At 41.5% G+C, this 16,497-nt stretch overlaps 1 protein-coding gene across 2 annotated transcripts; it reads right to left on the reverse strand.

The window, feature by feature from the left end:
- Positions 1-2,808: 2,808 nt before the first annotated feature.
- Positions 2,809-14,585, reverse strand: smad5 (SMAD family member 5). Of its 2 annotated transcripts, none has more exons than XM_034598309.1 (7): positions 14,241-14,585; positions 9,804-10,724; positions 7,720-8,007; positions 6,473-6,580; positions 4,886-5,107; positions 4,352-4,608; positions 2,809-3,893 (listed from the first exon to the last, which is right to left on the reverse strand). In XM_034598309.1, the coding sequence occupies exons 2-7, from the start codon at positions 10,204-10,206 to the stop codon at positions 3,750-3,752; spliced, it is 1,422 nt and encodes a 473-aa protein (XP_034454200.1). In that variant the 5' UTR covers positions 10,207-10,724; positions 14,241-14,585; the 3' UTR covers positions 2,809-3,749. The 2 variants fall into 2 exon arrangements, with proteins under 2 accessions (XP_034454200.1, XP_034454199.1); XM_034598308.1 differs by having other exon boundaries at positions 13,697-14,585.
- Positions 14,586-16,497: the final 1,912 nt, after the last annotated feature.

Consider the following 16,497-nt stretch of genomic DNA (forward strand, 5'->3'; position numbering starts at 1 on the left):
CATTATTTCTTACCCTCAAAAGCTCTACTTCCCTTTTCAATTGCACAACCTCTTTTTAAATTGTTAGACGTTTTCTGGCGTGTTTTAATGCAATATTGGTTATTTCTTTTAGCATTATCTACAACCACGGACTTTGTTGCTCTACATGTGTCCAACTATGCCTTACTACTCCTCAAAAGAAGAGTCGTCACGTGCCTCAAGCGGTTGCCTGACTGATTGCACCAATGGTGTGGTGCATTTTCTCTTACATTGAGTAGCAGGTTCTCTCTGCCACCAAGGGGAAATTGCTCTGTCCCAGCTCTGTATTCGTGAGTCCGTCCAGCACAGTTGCCTTGAAGGTCCAGGAGATTCAATGAGCTTGTGTCCTGGAGACTCTTTTTGTCTTCTGGTGATATTTATATTATTCTTAAAATGACCATTAAATGGACCATGTCATATAGTGATTGATTATAGTGATTTAGTAACTGTGCCCGGGGTTTGTACTGTTCTTACAGTAATAAGCTGTAAGCTGCAAGTTTTTTACTTTGAAGTTCGGCAGTGGATGCCATTCACTCGTAAAATAATGATCAAAGGCAAGATCAATGCCAAATTAAGATTAATGACATACCTATGAATTTGGCTGTGTAATAGCTTTTGACTTATATATTATCAAAATTGTAGGTAAATCGAATTAAAGTTGTAAAACGTGGCTTACCCCCTGTTACCAGTAGGTGGCGCTATTACTATCACTACATACAGACTAATAGATCAGTCTAGGCTGGGACTCTGATCATGTGTGGGGCTGATTGGACAATGCACAGTGGAGTTATGAAAACTTCGTCTCCTTTGGCGAAGGATCAACCTTCGCCGCACCTTAATGTTTACACGGTTTGAGGAAATTTCCCAATTCTGACGATGTCCCTATGACTTGTCTGAGCTCATTTGAGCTGTATATTGTAAAGCAGCCAGCAGCAGAGCATCGAAGTATAAAACATGTCACCTCCTGTCGCCAGCAGGTGGCGCTGTGACGATGAGTCATTATTGACATATGGATCTGTTCAGGGCGAGACTGTGATCGTGTGATAGTGGTTTGAGGCAGATTGGACAATGCACAGAGGAGGTATAATAAATCCCTCTTTTTTGGCTAATCATCAAACTTTGACGCTACACCACGATCACACCGTACACTAAAAAAACGAGATCGTTTTAATCTCCAAGTTGTTAAGATGACACTCAGTGAATTTAAAGTTGATCTGATGAAAGTTCTTTCAAATACAACATGTGTAAATGGCCGACTTCCTGTTTGGTCTATAGACTAATGTGGACAAAATTATGTAAAGTTAAACGTCAGAAGAAAAAATATGTAACAAATATTCCAAACATCATTCATTCATCCAAAAGACGTGTGAAACTTGCGTCTGTTGAAACACAAGTGATTTAAAAAATGACCAAAGCACATTTTATGTTTCTGATGCTCTTAGTTATTGCAGTGAATTTATTATTCAATATTTAAAGGCCTAGTCTTTCATCATTTATTATAGAAATGAGAGGCCAGAGTTTGATTTATCCCATTAATTAATTATTTAAGCCTGAAACGGTTAATTAATAAATAAGAAATTAATAATCATTAATTATTGAGCTCGGTGGTTCAAAGAAATACATTTTTACTTGCCTGATAGTTCAAAAATAAAACATTCAAAATACTTCAGTGAATATGAAAAATAAAGTTCATGAAAAGTCTGTTTAGTTCATGTCTCGAAGAATACATACAATTATGGCATCATGTAGTAGACTAATCTTATACTTAGTTACACAGCTGTTAGATTAAAGTTTACCTGTTCTGTTCAAGACTATCTCCACTAGAAAGTGTCAGTGGCATTCAGTAGAGCAAATACGTTGGCCGGGGCTCAATAGTTGGATTATAGTTAGAATCATTCAAACTGCACTAAATTCCACACACTGATATAGGTCAGCCACCTAAAGAACCCTGATTATTTTCATCAAAATCCATGAATTATTCCCTAGGAAATTTGTGAAAATGTAAAAAATGCATAACGTGACAAAAAAAAAAGTATTGGATCTGTCCCCTGATCCAGATCTGCAACTAAATCGAATGAGTTTGTCATACCACAGGAGACTCATACCACATCCTCCCACCAAGTTTTATGGTAATCCCTCAAGTAGTTGTTGTGTTATGTTGTTTACAAAAAGACATGTAAACCAAACAACTAATGGACAGGGGTAAAAACATTACCTCCTTGGTGCAAGTAATTATAACAGTCCTCCACACAGTAGGATCTTTAAATTTGAACACAGGGAAGCATTACAAATTTTTAAGTCTCATTCCTGACTAGCAGCAAAACCACTGTCTTGCCTAAGTTGACATGAGTTTTCATTGTACGCAATAAATTGATGTAACATTACTGTGATTTATTAATGTCATGAAAGCTATGCATCAAACAGAAATATACTGTAAGCTACATGTACTTTACATTTTCAGATTGAAAAAAAGCATCATTTGTTTAGTGTGATGTTTTTACGAGTTTACAATGGACACATTCGATTATTCTAGAGCTATATCTGTGTTCAATTAAATCTTTAGCAGCTATTCAAACAAGAATAATCACAAGTAGACCAGTGTTCAGTGGTGAATGCTGATGTGTTGGAAATCCATCCCCAGTCTTTCATTAACACAGTAAATCACAGCTTAGATCTGTACACAAGCCAAGTGTAATTGTTACTGTGCATATCCATGTTGACTCATCACATTTAAATCAAACGCTCAGGTTTCTGCTGAGGACAGAGTGACAGAAAAATAAACAATCATTGTTACCAAATAACCTGTTTATTTCATAGAGCTAATGAAGTCAATTATCTATCAACATAATGCCTTGGTACCCACGCCAAAATTGAGTATGCCTCCAAAAAAATCCACGAGTGCACAATATTGTTAATACAGTGAGTATGGAAAATACAGTCACTCTTACTTGAACTTGAGAGTACAAACAAGAATCAGTAATAATGATGTCGTCCACGGTCTGATTATATCATTGACTACTTATATTGCAATAGATGCAACATTCACACTGTTGTTAGCTTATGGCATGTTATACTTGTTCAGTGATTGATCTCCCAACAATAAAAACTATCAGGTTGGCATACATAACTCTCTTAAAAGGCAGTAGCTCAGTGTTCATTTCTAACAGTAGAGACTATAAAAAAGAAAGCATTTGTTATATCTGAGCCTAATGGTAAACATAATTGTGTCTACATCATAAATCGTAAATATCTGACACAGAGACGACAATGTAAGAAAGGAGTTCGGTAAAAATCCAATTCATCAGTCAGACATAAGGCAGACTAGTGAAACAGTTCTGCTTCACTTAAAACTACACGTACAGAGAAGAAATCATTTGAGGAAAAACAATAAAACTTGATGCAAAAATTAACATTTGACAGATTCAAGCTTGACAACAGAGCCCTCAATTCTTGCAGGTGTTGTAACATTGTCAAGCAGTAGTGTGTCCATGTCGTTACTGCTACTTGGGATTTCCTTATTCCTCTCTTTCTCCAGGTATCGGCTTGTAATGTTACTCAGTTTCAACAACTGGATTGTGGCTGCTGTTGAATTTTCAGCCAGATTTCATCATCCCTTCCCAAAGTAAGTGTAAACAGTTCAGCCGTTAAGACCACCTTAAATTATAAATCACTGGGGGGGGGGGGGGGGTAGAAGGTAAAAAAAGGGGCTCCCAAGCTCCACAAGTCCATCATTAGGACACAGAGGAGATGGGGTTGAGAGGCGAACCCATTTGTGTTAGGACCTTGTCCAGCCACTGGAGAGGCCCATGCAGGTGCACTTCGATCCAGCAGGGGGTGCTGGTGACGTCCTGTCGGTGGTACTCTGCTCCCCAGCCCTGAGAAGAGGCAGAACAAATGACACAACAGTGAGTAACAATGATGAAATTTGCCTCTAGTTCCAAAAATCTAAAGTTGCTTTCAGACATGCACTGAACTCCAGATAATCTCCGGACATTCTCCAGATTCACCACGACCAAGTGGGCGTGTCGACGTGACGTTTCTAACAGACGTCAAGGACAAAAATGACAGAAACAAAAGGAAAACAAATATCTCAGGATGAAAAAGGACAGTCAAACACGTTGAAGACACTGATGACTCTGCCCGTTGTACCACACCTCAACTTAATGCTTGAAGATTTCTGTTCTGTTGTAAACAGGTGTGGAGAATTTCATGCAGCGTTGTTCATGAGTGAACGGCAAACTCAAAGTCCAGACCCATTTGTGTGGACATTCTCTGAAAATGGCCTATGAGACTAATATACTGTCCCTGTCTGTCCTTTACTTGGAGCTCTTACCTTGACAAAGCTCATCCTAATGGTGCACATCTTGGTAAGCTCGTAGACGGCCTCAAAGCCGTGGTTGACCGACTGGGCCAGAAGCTGAGCAAACTCCTGATTGTTGAAAATCTTGAGGCTACAGCCACTGGGGATCTTGCAGACTGTGGTGGGGTGGAAGCCGTGGTGATAATTACAGTTGCGGCTCTGGACAAAAATGCTGGTGTCACTGAGGCACTCTGCATAAACCTCTCCTCCCACATAGTACAGGTGCACACCTGGGAAACAGAAACAGAGAAATGATGTTCAGGACATTCAAACTAATAATCAAACTAGAGCTGGGAGATATGGAAGAAAATCTTATAACGAGAATTTTTGTCATATAGGTCGATATCGATATATATCAGGATATAAATCAAAAATCTGTGCCACTGCACTGAGGCTCATTACGGTATAATTATATAATAATTATTTTGATCTTCCAGCCCTACTAGAAACTAAAAATAAGTATCTAACCAATCTGCCTCTCCTTCTGTGTGTGAGCGTTAGTTTTACCTTTGCCAATGTGTCGACGGGTGTTTTCGATTGTGGAGTTGCGGTTGACGTTGGATAGAAGTCCGAGGCAGAAGCGGTTCTTGTTGTTTGAAGGGTCAGTGAAGCCATCCACAAGAACGCTGGTTGAGGAGGCATGATAAGCCTCACCTACACGATTGTTGAGCTCATAGTAGACAATAGAGCACCAGTGGCTCGGCTCCTCGTACTCAACTGGTTGCACATCTGGGAAAACAACACAAACAGAGGTGAGTCATAAACTCTCTTCCAGAGGGAGTTGACTTTGATTAAGATACATCTGACAAAGAAATATATTTAAGTTACAGTTTGTTGACTGTGCTCTGCATTTGCTACTTCAGGATACCTCCAGGGTGCACGCTAATGGGCCAACACCATGGATGGAAACAAACTCAGGATATATAAGGCAGCAATCATGCAAGAGCAAACATGGTTAAAAGCAAGTAAATCTCCATCCTTCTGCAGCGGGGGACAGTAAGCTGTTCCACCACTCTGTATAAAGCTCTCACTAGGAAGCTGTAACTAGCGTATGCAGTTATACAGTGCGTTTCCCATGAACACGAGGATTGAAATTCTTCCCAAACGTAACATAAAATCGTTCAGTATGCAGGTATATTATATACACTTATAAAACCACTGGGACTGGATTCATTTACTAACGAGGTGAAACTGGATGAGAGCAGTTAATGTGCTGCTCATTAACTGCTCCCGTTGTTATGGAAACTATTTCATATAGTGGAAAATTACAGCAGGCGGTTTACATTAACAATACATTTCCTAGACTTTTACATATAAATTCTATTATCATTGGGCGACACTACGGCCTGGATTTGATTTTCCTAAAAACACATGACTCCAAATTAGGACTATGTTGGTGGTCATGCTTTACTGTGCTTCAAATTCCAAAATGACTTTTTAGTTCTCTTATTAGGTCATAGACAGAGCAGATAAAAAGCACACCACTTTATAGTTGAATTATTTTTTTTGGCAAAGCAAACACCAGAAACTGTTCTCAATATATCCTATTGGTCAATCATCAAGCAACCCAGCAGGACTAAAAATGAATAACTGGGGAGGACTGGGAAACTGCAAACATATATCAGATCAGACTTAGTTTTAAAGTCATTTACCTCAATCGGGTCATAATCTTTTCCTCCGTTCATAAATAAAGAGGGAATTAGTATTAATGGAATAAAGAACTGTTGTTTGCAGAACAGTATGATGTCACAGTGAAGTTGACATCTGACGTTTCGGATCTAAAACGCCACCAATTCATCATTTAGGACATTTGTTTGAAATATAATGAATACTTGAGTTGAGTATGTGATTTATTGCCAGAGAGGTATTTCGTGAGGTCACAATGATCTTTGACTATCAAATTCTTATCATTTTTAATTGTGCAAAGTTTTAAGAAATTCCCTCAATAATCCTGACATACTGTCCATCGCCTTGGATTTTTATAAGCCTTCACAAATGACTGTCTGGCAGGTACATAATCCTTTCACTGTTGAGCCTGCTGAATTTTTGTTTGTCATCTTTATGACTGTCAGTCTAAATGTGGGCACTACTTACCTCCTCTGGGCATGTTCTGCGGCACCACGCTGCTGCTTGTTTCCATGGACTGGTTCTCCTGGCCCAGCTGCTCATCGGGGGGCATGTAGGCTGGGGGTGGGGTGTCAGCTGAGACATGAAGAAAGCAGTTAGTGATGATGAGACCAGTTGTTGTTGCTGGCAAATGGTCTGTGAGACACACATACAAACACACACACACACACACACACCATCTCCCTAGACTCCAACAATCATCACAGGATCTGTACCCCGGAAATGGTGTCCGATTACACATATCCCTCGCTTACTAAGCCACATGCTAACCCATTCCCAACAGAGAGGCCATATGAGCTTTCAGGTCCACAATGAGATACACAGGGGAAATCTTTTTAGAAAAGCTCCACTTAGATTGCACTAAGAATATTTCTACAGTTTGCTCACAAATGACAATGATGATCAGGGCTGTTCAACACAAATAAGCTTGAATCCTAAATTGCCATTAAAAACCTTTTCTGCCCTACTGCCTAAAGCCACCAGATGCGTCAGCAGATCTGGACTGGAGCAGAACAGAGCAATAGTCACCAGACAGACACACACACACGGATACAGATACCAACATCCACTCAAACTTGAGTAAAACAAGAACAGTCAAGGATGATTTTTCCGATAAACCACGTCTATTGAACAGGAAAGAATGATGCTGCTTCATGTGAATATATCTGTTCTGTCTCCAGTCAGTAACAATGAGACAGAGGCTGCCTGCTCCACTGAGTTAGGGCCTTGCCAGCAGCCAGCAGCGTTGGCTCTGGTGGACACTGCTTAGCTGGCATTTCTTTTGTTCTCATTGAGAGCTGTAGCTTTTTATATTTGGATAAATATAATAACCTGGCCTGGTTAGAGCTTTGATAAGAATTACCTAGTGATGAACTTTAGCATGTTTATGTTTAAACTAATTAGTAAGGAAGAAGACTGAATTATTTGATATTCAAGTTCACCATTTACTGAGTTAATGCTTAAATTTATTGCAGCTAAAATGCATAGACTGAAATTGTTTTGAATGATACACATAGAAAAAGTGAGTAATCTGAAGGAATTTTGTCACTAACTTATAAAAAATACATACATTCTTTACTTTAAACATAAAAATCACCAGAGAGCAGTTTTAAATCAACATTTATCCTCTAGTTGGCTACACAACAGTAACAATCCAGAAAAACAGTAGTCTGGCATCTTTTCTAGGATCAGGTAAATGAGTGTATATCTTGTACCTGGGAGCTGGAATGGACTGGAGGGCCCCGAGCTGGCAGGAGAATTTGGATAAGTACCACTGCTGGCTGGAGAAGGAGGATAGGGCGAGTTGGGAGAGATGGGGAAAGAGCCTCCTCCACCTCCTCCACCGCTGCTGCCGCCCCCACTGTGAGGCTGCTGGAAGGACTCTGGAAAGGTGGCATTCAGGGGCATGTGTGGCTCATTGTGGGTGAGGTTCCGGAACTGTACCAGCAAGCTATGCTGTGGGTTGAACTCGCTGTGCCGTGGTACCAGGACAGGAGGAAGCACTGGATGATAGAATAAATAAAGAGGAGGAAGAGTGGGTTGGTTGAAAATTAATCAAAACATACATGCAGAAAATAAAATGTCCTAAAAACTTAGAAAACAATCTTGACATTTTATGTAAGGTGACAATGCCTACACAACACATCACAACCAGTAAATCTGGGGTGTATGTATGTATCATTTCTATTGATAACGGAAATTGAGTCAATACAAAGAGACCCTCAATGGACATGCTCTCTGAAATAAAGCCACAGTGCTCACAGACGATGTTCATCAGTGGGGCAGCAGATTGTTTCTTGTTTAATGAATCGGATGAAAAAACAAAAGCACTTCACAATGAACTACCACTTCAGATTAAGTCTTCAGATGCCTTAGGTTTCTAGTCCTTAAGGTTTTTCACAGGTTGATGCTACAATTCACCAATGTTTCCTTAACATCTCGTATGCAGGCTATCGGTAGCCGCTAGCTAGATACCTGGACACGTATAAGCTTCTTGTCCCCACTCAGTTAATGCAGCACATGCAACTCAGTCATGTGTGGCCATAAGAGATGGTTTGAAAAGGGTAATATTATCTACATGTAGGCTGAGGGGATGCTGGGAAACTGACAATAACATAAAACAGCATTTTCTCATAAAGAGGAAGTTGATATTGGTGTGTTTTTTAAAATCCTTATAATTAAAGTTTTGAAAAATTGTCAAACTAATTGACAGTTGCGCCAATTGATCATTTCAGCTCTAATATTTACAATAATTAAATCACTGTCGGGCCAGCAGATGTCACTATATTTCTTAAGCTGAAGAAGTTCTTGTGGCTGATGTGTCCGTGACATAAGACGGACAGCATAATTATGATCCAACTCTACTATCATTCATCAAGGCAATTCTTATATACAACCAATAACTTTAACAAAACTAAAAACTTTAACTGTTACAACATAAAATCACATACAACCTACAGTATGACTTGCAAGAGTTTAACGTAAAATTCTAAATCTCCTGCTTTAAAAAAACACATACCTCTGTGAAGATAAAAACACCGATTTTTTTATTTTCAACTTTGTCAAAATGATGGTGCGAGTTTTTGCCATCATTGAATTTCATCTACCGACTGACCCTCAGCGTTACAGTTCCAAGGCTGCCCATCCACAATTACCAGCATTGGTTCAAATGATGACATGCTCTCTCTCCTGACCAACATGTGATCCGTATCCCTGAACCAGTCAATACAAAGCTGGCAATTGCAAACCAGTATAATGTCAGAGAGTTTGCCCCCGGGGTCATCCATAAATGTATGTGATGCAGTGTGTGAGTGACCGGGAGAAGGAGGGAGGGGGTAGTAATGAGAAAGTGCTGGGAGTTTAGTCTGAGTGGTTTATGCATTTAGTATGCCACTCTGATGCCACACCCCATCTGGAGTGCCTGAGGCATATAATCTAATAAGACTCCAAAAGAGCTAGTGATATTGATTTTCTGTGAAATGGAGGGGGTGGGTGGAACAAGCCTGTGTGATGACAGCCTCCTGACCTCAGTGGATTTGTTTACCAGCTCCACAGTTTACTCAGAGCTCTAGCTAAGGGATGTGCAAAGCTCCACACGGGTTTAATCTTTCCAGTGTTCTATCCAGTCATTAAAAAACAGTGATGCTGTTTTTCAGCACAGTGAAACAATTATGTCATTAAATGTACATATCTAAGTATAACTTCAAATATAGGTTAATTAACCTACTTGATTATGGGGGCCAACAATCAATCCACTAGTACAACAAATAACATATGCAGTGACAACACCAGTACTTACCAGGGCTCTCCACCCGCTTGTAGTGATATGGGTTGATGCAGACCTCCTTCTGTTTGGAGCCAAACGGGTACTCGCACACCTCCAGGGGTTTGAGCTCATGGTGGGACTGGAGGTCGGGCCAGCGCCACACTCGGCAGTAGATGACGTGAGGCAGACCTTTCCTGTGGGAAACCTGTAGCCGTCCGTCCAATGATCTTGGAATGGTAACACACTTGCTGGCCTGTCCCGGGCAGCTCAGGGCTTTTTCCAGGTCCTCCATGGCACCTTTCTTTTTCTTCAGCTTCTTCACGAGCGCATCCACAGCCTTTTCTGCCCATTTCTCCTCCTCGTCTCCCTGCTTCCAGCCAAGCAGCCGTTTGACTGCTGGGCTTGTGAAGGAGAAAAGACTGGACATGGAGGTCATGGCTGTAGTGTGGGTAACAGGCAGGAACTCTGTAGGATGGTCACTTCAAAAAGGGACCGAGGGGTCTATGAGTCCCCTGCTGCTGATCTCCAAATAGTGTTAGTAGCCTAAACCGGTGTGTGAGAGTGTAGTCAACAAAATAAACCGCTTGAGTGTGTGTGAGAGGGTACAGAGATGATGGGTGGGGTAGGGGAGAGGAGGCTTTAGCCTTGTCTGACCAAGGACAGGAAGCAGGGGAGGGAGGGGAGTCAGCAAGCAGGACGCAGCTGCTGCTGCTCAGGAAGGGCCCTGCAGCAAGCTGTCCGGAGCTGGGTCACCACCACTGATGGAGGGAGGGGGTGCAGGCTGCAGGAGCGGAGATCGGGACCTCTGTCAAAGTGACACGTTGCAGCAGGTCTCACTGGTGCAAGTCCACAGGTTCAGTAATAAGGTACTGACCAGTTCTCATCAACTCCCAGCTCCTCTCCGGGCTGACTTCTCAAACCAACGTACAGTCAGAGTTTTACTCCATCAGCCACCTACAAAAAGAGAAAAGAGAGCAAATATGTGAAACTGATTCGTCAGGCTTTACATTTAGAGACCAGGAACTAAGCAATCCTAAGAGTTGAAAATAATAATTGCAATTCAAATAAAGTTTAAAAAGCATGACACAGCATGTGACTGACACTATTCTTAATCATCAGGCTGATCAAAAAGCCCTTTGTCCTCTTTTTATCAGTCCCAGAGCCTCAGTCTTACTGAAAATAAGATGACTCACTTATCTGATAGGTGTTATATAGAGAACTTACAGATAATGCATATGAAAAGACAAAACTCTTAGTGCCAAATAACCTAGACGACATCTCAAGCTAGCAAGCTGCTCTGCCAGGCAATATTTACAATGATAATATTATGTATCAACCAATATGAAATGCTGTAGTGCCTACATGTGGAACATATACCTTTAGGTCCAAAGTAAACATACTGATTAATACACGAATCAAATAGAATAACACTGGTCTGAATCCCACAAGCTACTAGGGATGGTAAAAGTAAGATATTCATCAATTTCAAACATTTGCATATTTAGGTTACATTAGTCATTTCAACTATGTTCAATGTATAGACTGAAACAATACATGCACAGAAAGTGAAAGAGAAAAACATGAAGATGCCAGCAGAAATGTGTTTCATTACAATATAAAGGTATAGTTGTATCAATTAAATAGTTAGTTGTAGATATGGTCATGTTAAGTGGTAAAGGAGGCAATGTACTGCCTGGTATTTAGGCCAACAGACAGGAACATATTATTAATCTGATTTCAAATAAAATATTAAGTCAGATTTGTAAGAAAAGGATGAATAGAGAAACTCTGGTTCTCTAGTGTTTTATATATGATATGATACAGATTGCTGGTAAAAGTACCCATCCGCCACTTTGGCATTGCTCAACCATGACTCATAAAACAATAAATTATAGAATCACCACCTTAAAAAATTACATTACATCAGGATTTCTCCAATGACTGCCCCTTTAAACTATTTCCACATGCTACTGAATTGTTACTGCGTATTTCAAACAATTAGCCAACAACATGTTTGAAACCAATCATGCTGTGATATACGACACTTCAATCTATATCATGCAGCCGCAGCAAGCGGACAAACACATGTAGCCCACAGCAGCAGCTGTTTGGGGGGCTTGTGAAACCGGCCCCTGTCGAAAAGGATGTGACCACAAAGAGCTGCTTCCTCCCTCATCCCATCCCTCCCTTCCAGAACACAGCTGTCCAACAGCACTGCACCCACTTCCACTGCTTATTGTTCTACATGCACATGAAAGAAGAGGGAAGCCTAAAGTAGGACATGTAGGCACACACAGGAATTATTAGCTTGTCTGTGTTCTGAGTTTCTCTTTTCTTACGTTCACCAGATTCAGTCGTTGTTTCCACACAGCCTGCCCAGTCAGAGGCCTTGCTGTGACTAGCCCTCTTTTAGACTGGATCAGCAGTGATTCATCAGTTCACTGCTGGGTGAGCAATGTCGAGTAACAGATTTCAACTTGAAGACAGGTCCGATCTGTTCTGAAACACGTAGGAAGATATTGTTTGAACAACACGTGGTAGATATAACTCGCCTGAACTGACGACTAAAGGAAAAGCTGATTGGAATCTCAATGACGAATCCTCCAGATAAAGCGGATCCCTCTCTACAAACAAGACTTCACACTGATAGTTCTTTGTGTTTTCCCCCATCAAAGGCTGAAAATCAAATCAACCTTGACCACACTTTTACAAAAGTCACATTGTGAAGAAGGGTTGGTGGGGAGAATGAAGCCCATGATTGACTGGCCAGAGCTTAAATTAACTATAGCCATGATTAGAGACGCTTTCCGACCAGACTTACAACTATCAGTGGCTTCCACTTAAAGTCTGATCATATGGGTTATACAAATTTAAAACAAGGAGCATGACTCACTATGTTTAATGAGAAATTATGTCCCGAGAATTTCCCTTATTGAACAGCCTCGCCATTTTTTAAAACTACAATCCACAAAAGATACTTGTAGTACTTTCCATGGATTTCAAATATTTAAAGAGTCGCATCATAATTTCAAATACAGAACAGATACCGAGATCATGGGTCCTCTGAAGCTCTTTCCAAAGGCCCAACCACTCCTTACGAACTGGAAAAGAAGACACCTAGAGGTGGTAAACAATGAAATCCATCCCGAGATCGCTGATACACTGGCCCGCATAGGGTAGATGTTCATCACAGGGTTGACTCTCATGGCTTACACTAATAAACACTGCCATCGTCCTCGTGTTGATAGGACCCCGCAGAAACGTTCAGAAAGTCAAGAATAGCTCTTAGCTTTACTGTGTGAGATCTGTCTGAACAACTTGACAAGTATGAAGTACCGGGAGCAGACAATATGGAAGAACGAACTGGTAAGGAGTAGGCACCCCCCCCCCACCCAGGGAAGGAGGAGAGAGACTCGGGGAGACGCATCGCACATTACACACGCATTTAAAAACTGCGTTAAGTGATGCTATTATTTAGCTGCAGCACAAAAAACTAAGTTACGATGTCAAACATTATTTGAGCGACATTAGCTGACAGCAGCATGCTAATGTAAGCAACCTCGAGGGTTTGCTAACCACCTAAGCTAACGTTAACAACTTAGCTTTAAGTTACAGTCAGACGCTTTTAAAAACTGACACCGACAGAGACGGACATTAAAAGACACGGTTTCCTCTTGAAACTCTAACGTTGTGCGCCAGACTCGCCCACCTCTTAGCGACTGGCCTCGGTTACTTCACTCGCCCTCCTCTTCCTCCATTCCAGAAACTTTTTGGGAACTTCTCACAACTGAAGCTAAGCTATGCTAGCTGTTAGCCCAGCCCTGGGAAAGGAGAGCGGCGAGCCTCTGCGCAGCGAACAACTACTGATGTAGCTCCCTCAAGTTCACCTCCGCTCTTTTCCACCCAACAGCTATTAAATCACATACCTGTCCAGCAACACACGCGACCCGGGGCTACGTGTGTTCCCGTCAGCGTTTAAGCGGCGGCTCCTACTCTCTTTGGGGATTTCCTCTGGTTTTCCTCGGCTTCTTCCCTCCGTCTCCCCCGTGCCATGTCCTCCAGCTCCTGGAGACTAGTAGACTGGAGAGGCAGAGTGCAGATCACTCCGCCCTACTCACAAACTAGTGCTGGCTTTAGCGTTGCATTTTGTGGGGGATTTTTAAAAACTAATTTACTGTAAAATACGAACATAAAAGTAAGAATGTACGCGGCGTTCTATGACATTTTTTAAAAAGCAACACAGTCCGTGTCTAACCTCTCATTCATTCGCTTTCCTTGCGCATTGATCCGAGAGTGTTCCGAATGAACAAACTTTGTCCACCTCTGACAGTTGCAGCAAAATGATCACGGGGATCAAAAAAAAAAAAAAAGTGAAATAAAAACCCAGCGGAACCCGCATCAAGCAAACACGATGCCTGCTCTGCGGTGCTGGGGGAAAGTTGTGTCGGACCGAGAAGCTGGGAGTCTTACGGGGGTCGTGCTGCGGCTCTGGGACGTCTCACAAGTTGCTGGCTCCACTGAGTCTGGAGCTCTGCGGTTTGTGTATTGTTGTCCTTTGTAGTCAGGTCCTCGAGACTCCCACTGTTCCCGCGCTCTTAATTCGTTGAACTCTTCATTAGTCGAACTATTTAGCGAAGTCCCCCGCGTCTGTTTCCACAGGAGATCCCTCGCTCTGCAGGGGGGGAAAGGGTCCGAGTCTCCGTCCCGTCTCGTCGTCTGGGTCCGAAGTGAAACACGATGTTCACGTCCAACCGCTGGTGGGCGACCTCGGTTCAGTTGTGAGCAGCTGTGGAGTAATCACCACATCCTCATTGACTGCCACCGCTCAGAAAACTACAATCTCCTGCTTCCTGTTTGCTTCTCCCGCGTCATGCACACTCGGATCTGTTGTGATTGAGAAAAAAAAAAAACAGCACGTTCAGCGATTCAGAGCATTCCTGCCTCTGTGGGTTTTCAATTTGCAACCAGGACGGCACTCAGCAGAGCACAGACACCTCAACCGAGGCCCATCAGTCCCTTTATAAAACCACATTTACATGAACTAGATCCAGATTTTTTATTTGGATCTGCACCATTAAAGGTTCAGTAAGATTTAGGTGAAATGATCTATTGGCAGAAATGTTTTCACGAGTGTTTCATCTAAATTGTACGAATAGTTGTTTTCTTTACTCTAGAATGGGCCCGTTATATTTAAATAATTTATATCTACATCAGGAGGGGGTCCGATCTAAGGAGGCTGCCATGCTTTTTACAGTAGCCCAGACTGGACAAACTAAACACATTTGAGTTTTTATGACAACTGAAGGCTACCACAGGTTCTCTTTCATGTTTGGAAGAAGAGGGTGAGGTGAGGGGGATTCAGCTGCAACATGCAACTTGGCCCCTGGATGTCACTACATTTTACGCACTGTAGCTTTAAGCAAAAACAGTTAAAGGCAGACATAAAGAGAAGAGAGTATTAAACCTGCTACATTACAGGGTGTATTCTGACTCATCCAGTAATAGAGCTGATCTGACTGTTCAGGATACTGTACTATCCATTAAACTAAGTGTCTATCCTGGACATCAGACAAAACAGGGTTTGGGGACATTGGGGTAATCAAGTGGACACCCTCTGGGCCATTAAGGTCACTTTTTCGATTTAACTTAAGATAGAAGGGAAACAAAAATTAAATATGAAAAGAACCAGAAGGCATTCATACTTCCACCATGGCCCAACAGTCCCCTTAGTTTCTGTCAATTTGCACCAAATTTGAAAAATGCAATTTCTCACAATGCCAAAGAAAGTGATACAAATCCCTGGATCCACCCCGTGATCAGGGTCCAAATCAAAATCTAAGAGGTTCTTTCCTGATCCATACCCCATCCTTCCACTAAGTTTCATGGAAATCCGCTGAGTAGTTTTGGTATAATCCTGTTAAGTAATAGACAAACAAAGGCAAAGGAAAACATAATCCTTTTGGCGGAGGTAACGTTTTCTGTTCATAATCTGTTGCTTAAAGGTAGATGAAATGATCTCCCCTTCTTCCCAGGTCATATAATGTAGTCTGTGAAATCCAAATGTCCAAAAACCCATGTTTACATACTGATGTTTAATGCAACACTGAAAACCCCCTTGTGATTTTTCTTCTCACAACTGTTCATATTTCTCAGACCTGCAGGAGCATTGTCGAGTGAAGCTTGAATCAGATGAAAACTACTGTGATCAGACTGTGTAAAATCCACAGTATTAAGTATTACTAAAAGGGTATGATGATAAAGAGGAGTGTAACAAGGGAGGAGTCCTTCACTGGCGAGGAGAAGTGGGTGCCAATCAACAGTTATATTCACACCAGGTCAGGATTTGCTCTTCACCATGAGGAGAAAAACAAGTTTACATTTCTGCTTCTTGTTTAAAAAGGGTCTGCTTCCTTTTCTCTTTGTTTCAATTTCTTCCTCCATTAGGGAAAACCTTTCAATGTTGACTGTAACGATTTATTTAAAAATAACCGGCAGGGGAATTGATTAGATGCTATTTTTATAACGAAACACAAGAGGTTGTGTCAACTCCAATGCCACGATGTTGCCGCAGTGCAGAGTTGAGTTGACATTGCTCTAATTAAATATTCACAATGAACAGTGACGTATAGCGGGTGTGGATCATTTCAGGAAACTGCTCTCCTACTGTATGTCTTCATGTTTCCTTATGCAATGTTTGCATAAGGAATCTACTGTTCCCACAATCTCT

Source organism: Hippoglossus hippoglossus, chromosome 10 (assembly GCF_009819705.1).
Source record: "Hippoglossus hippoglossus isolate fHipHip1 chromosome 10, fHipHip1.pri, whole genome shotgun sequence".
NCBI classification, from domain to species: Eukaryota; Metazoa; Chordata; class Actinopteri; order Pleuronectiformes; family Pleuronectidae; genus Hippoglossus; species Hippoglossus hippoglossus.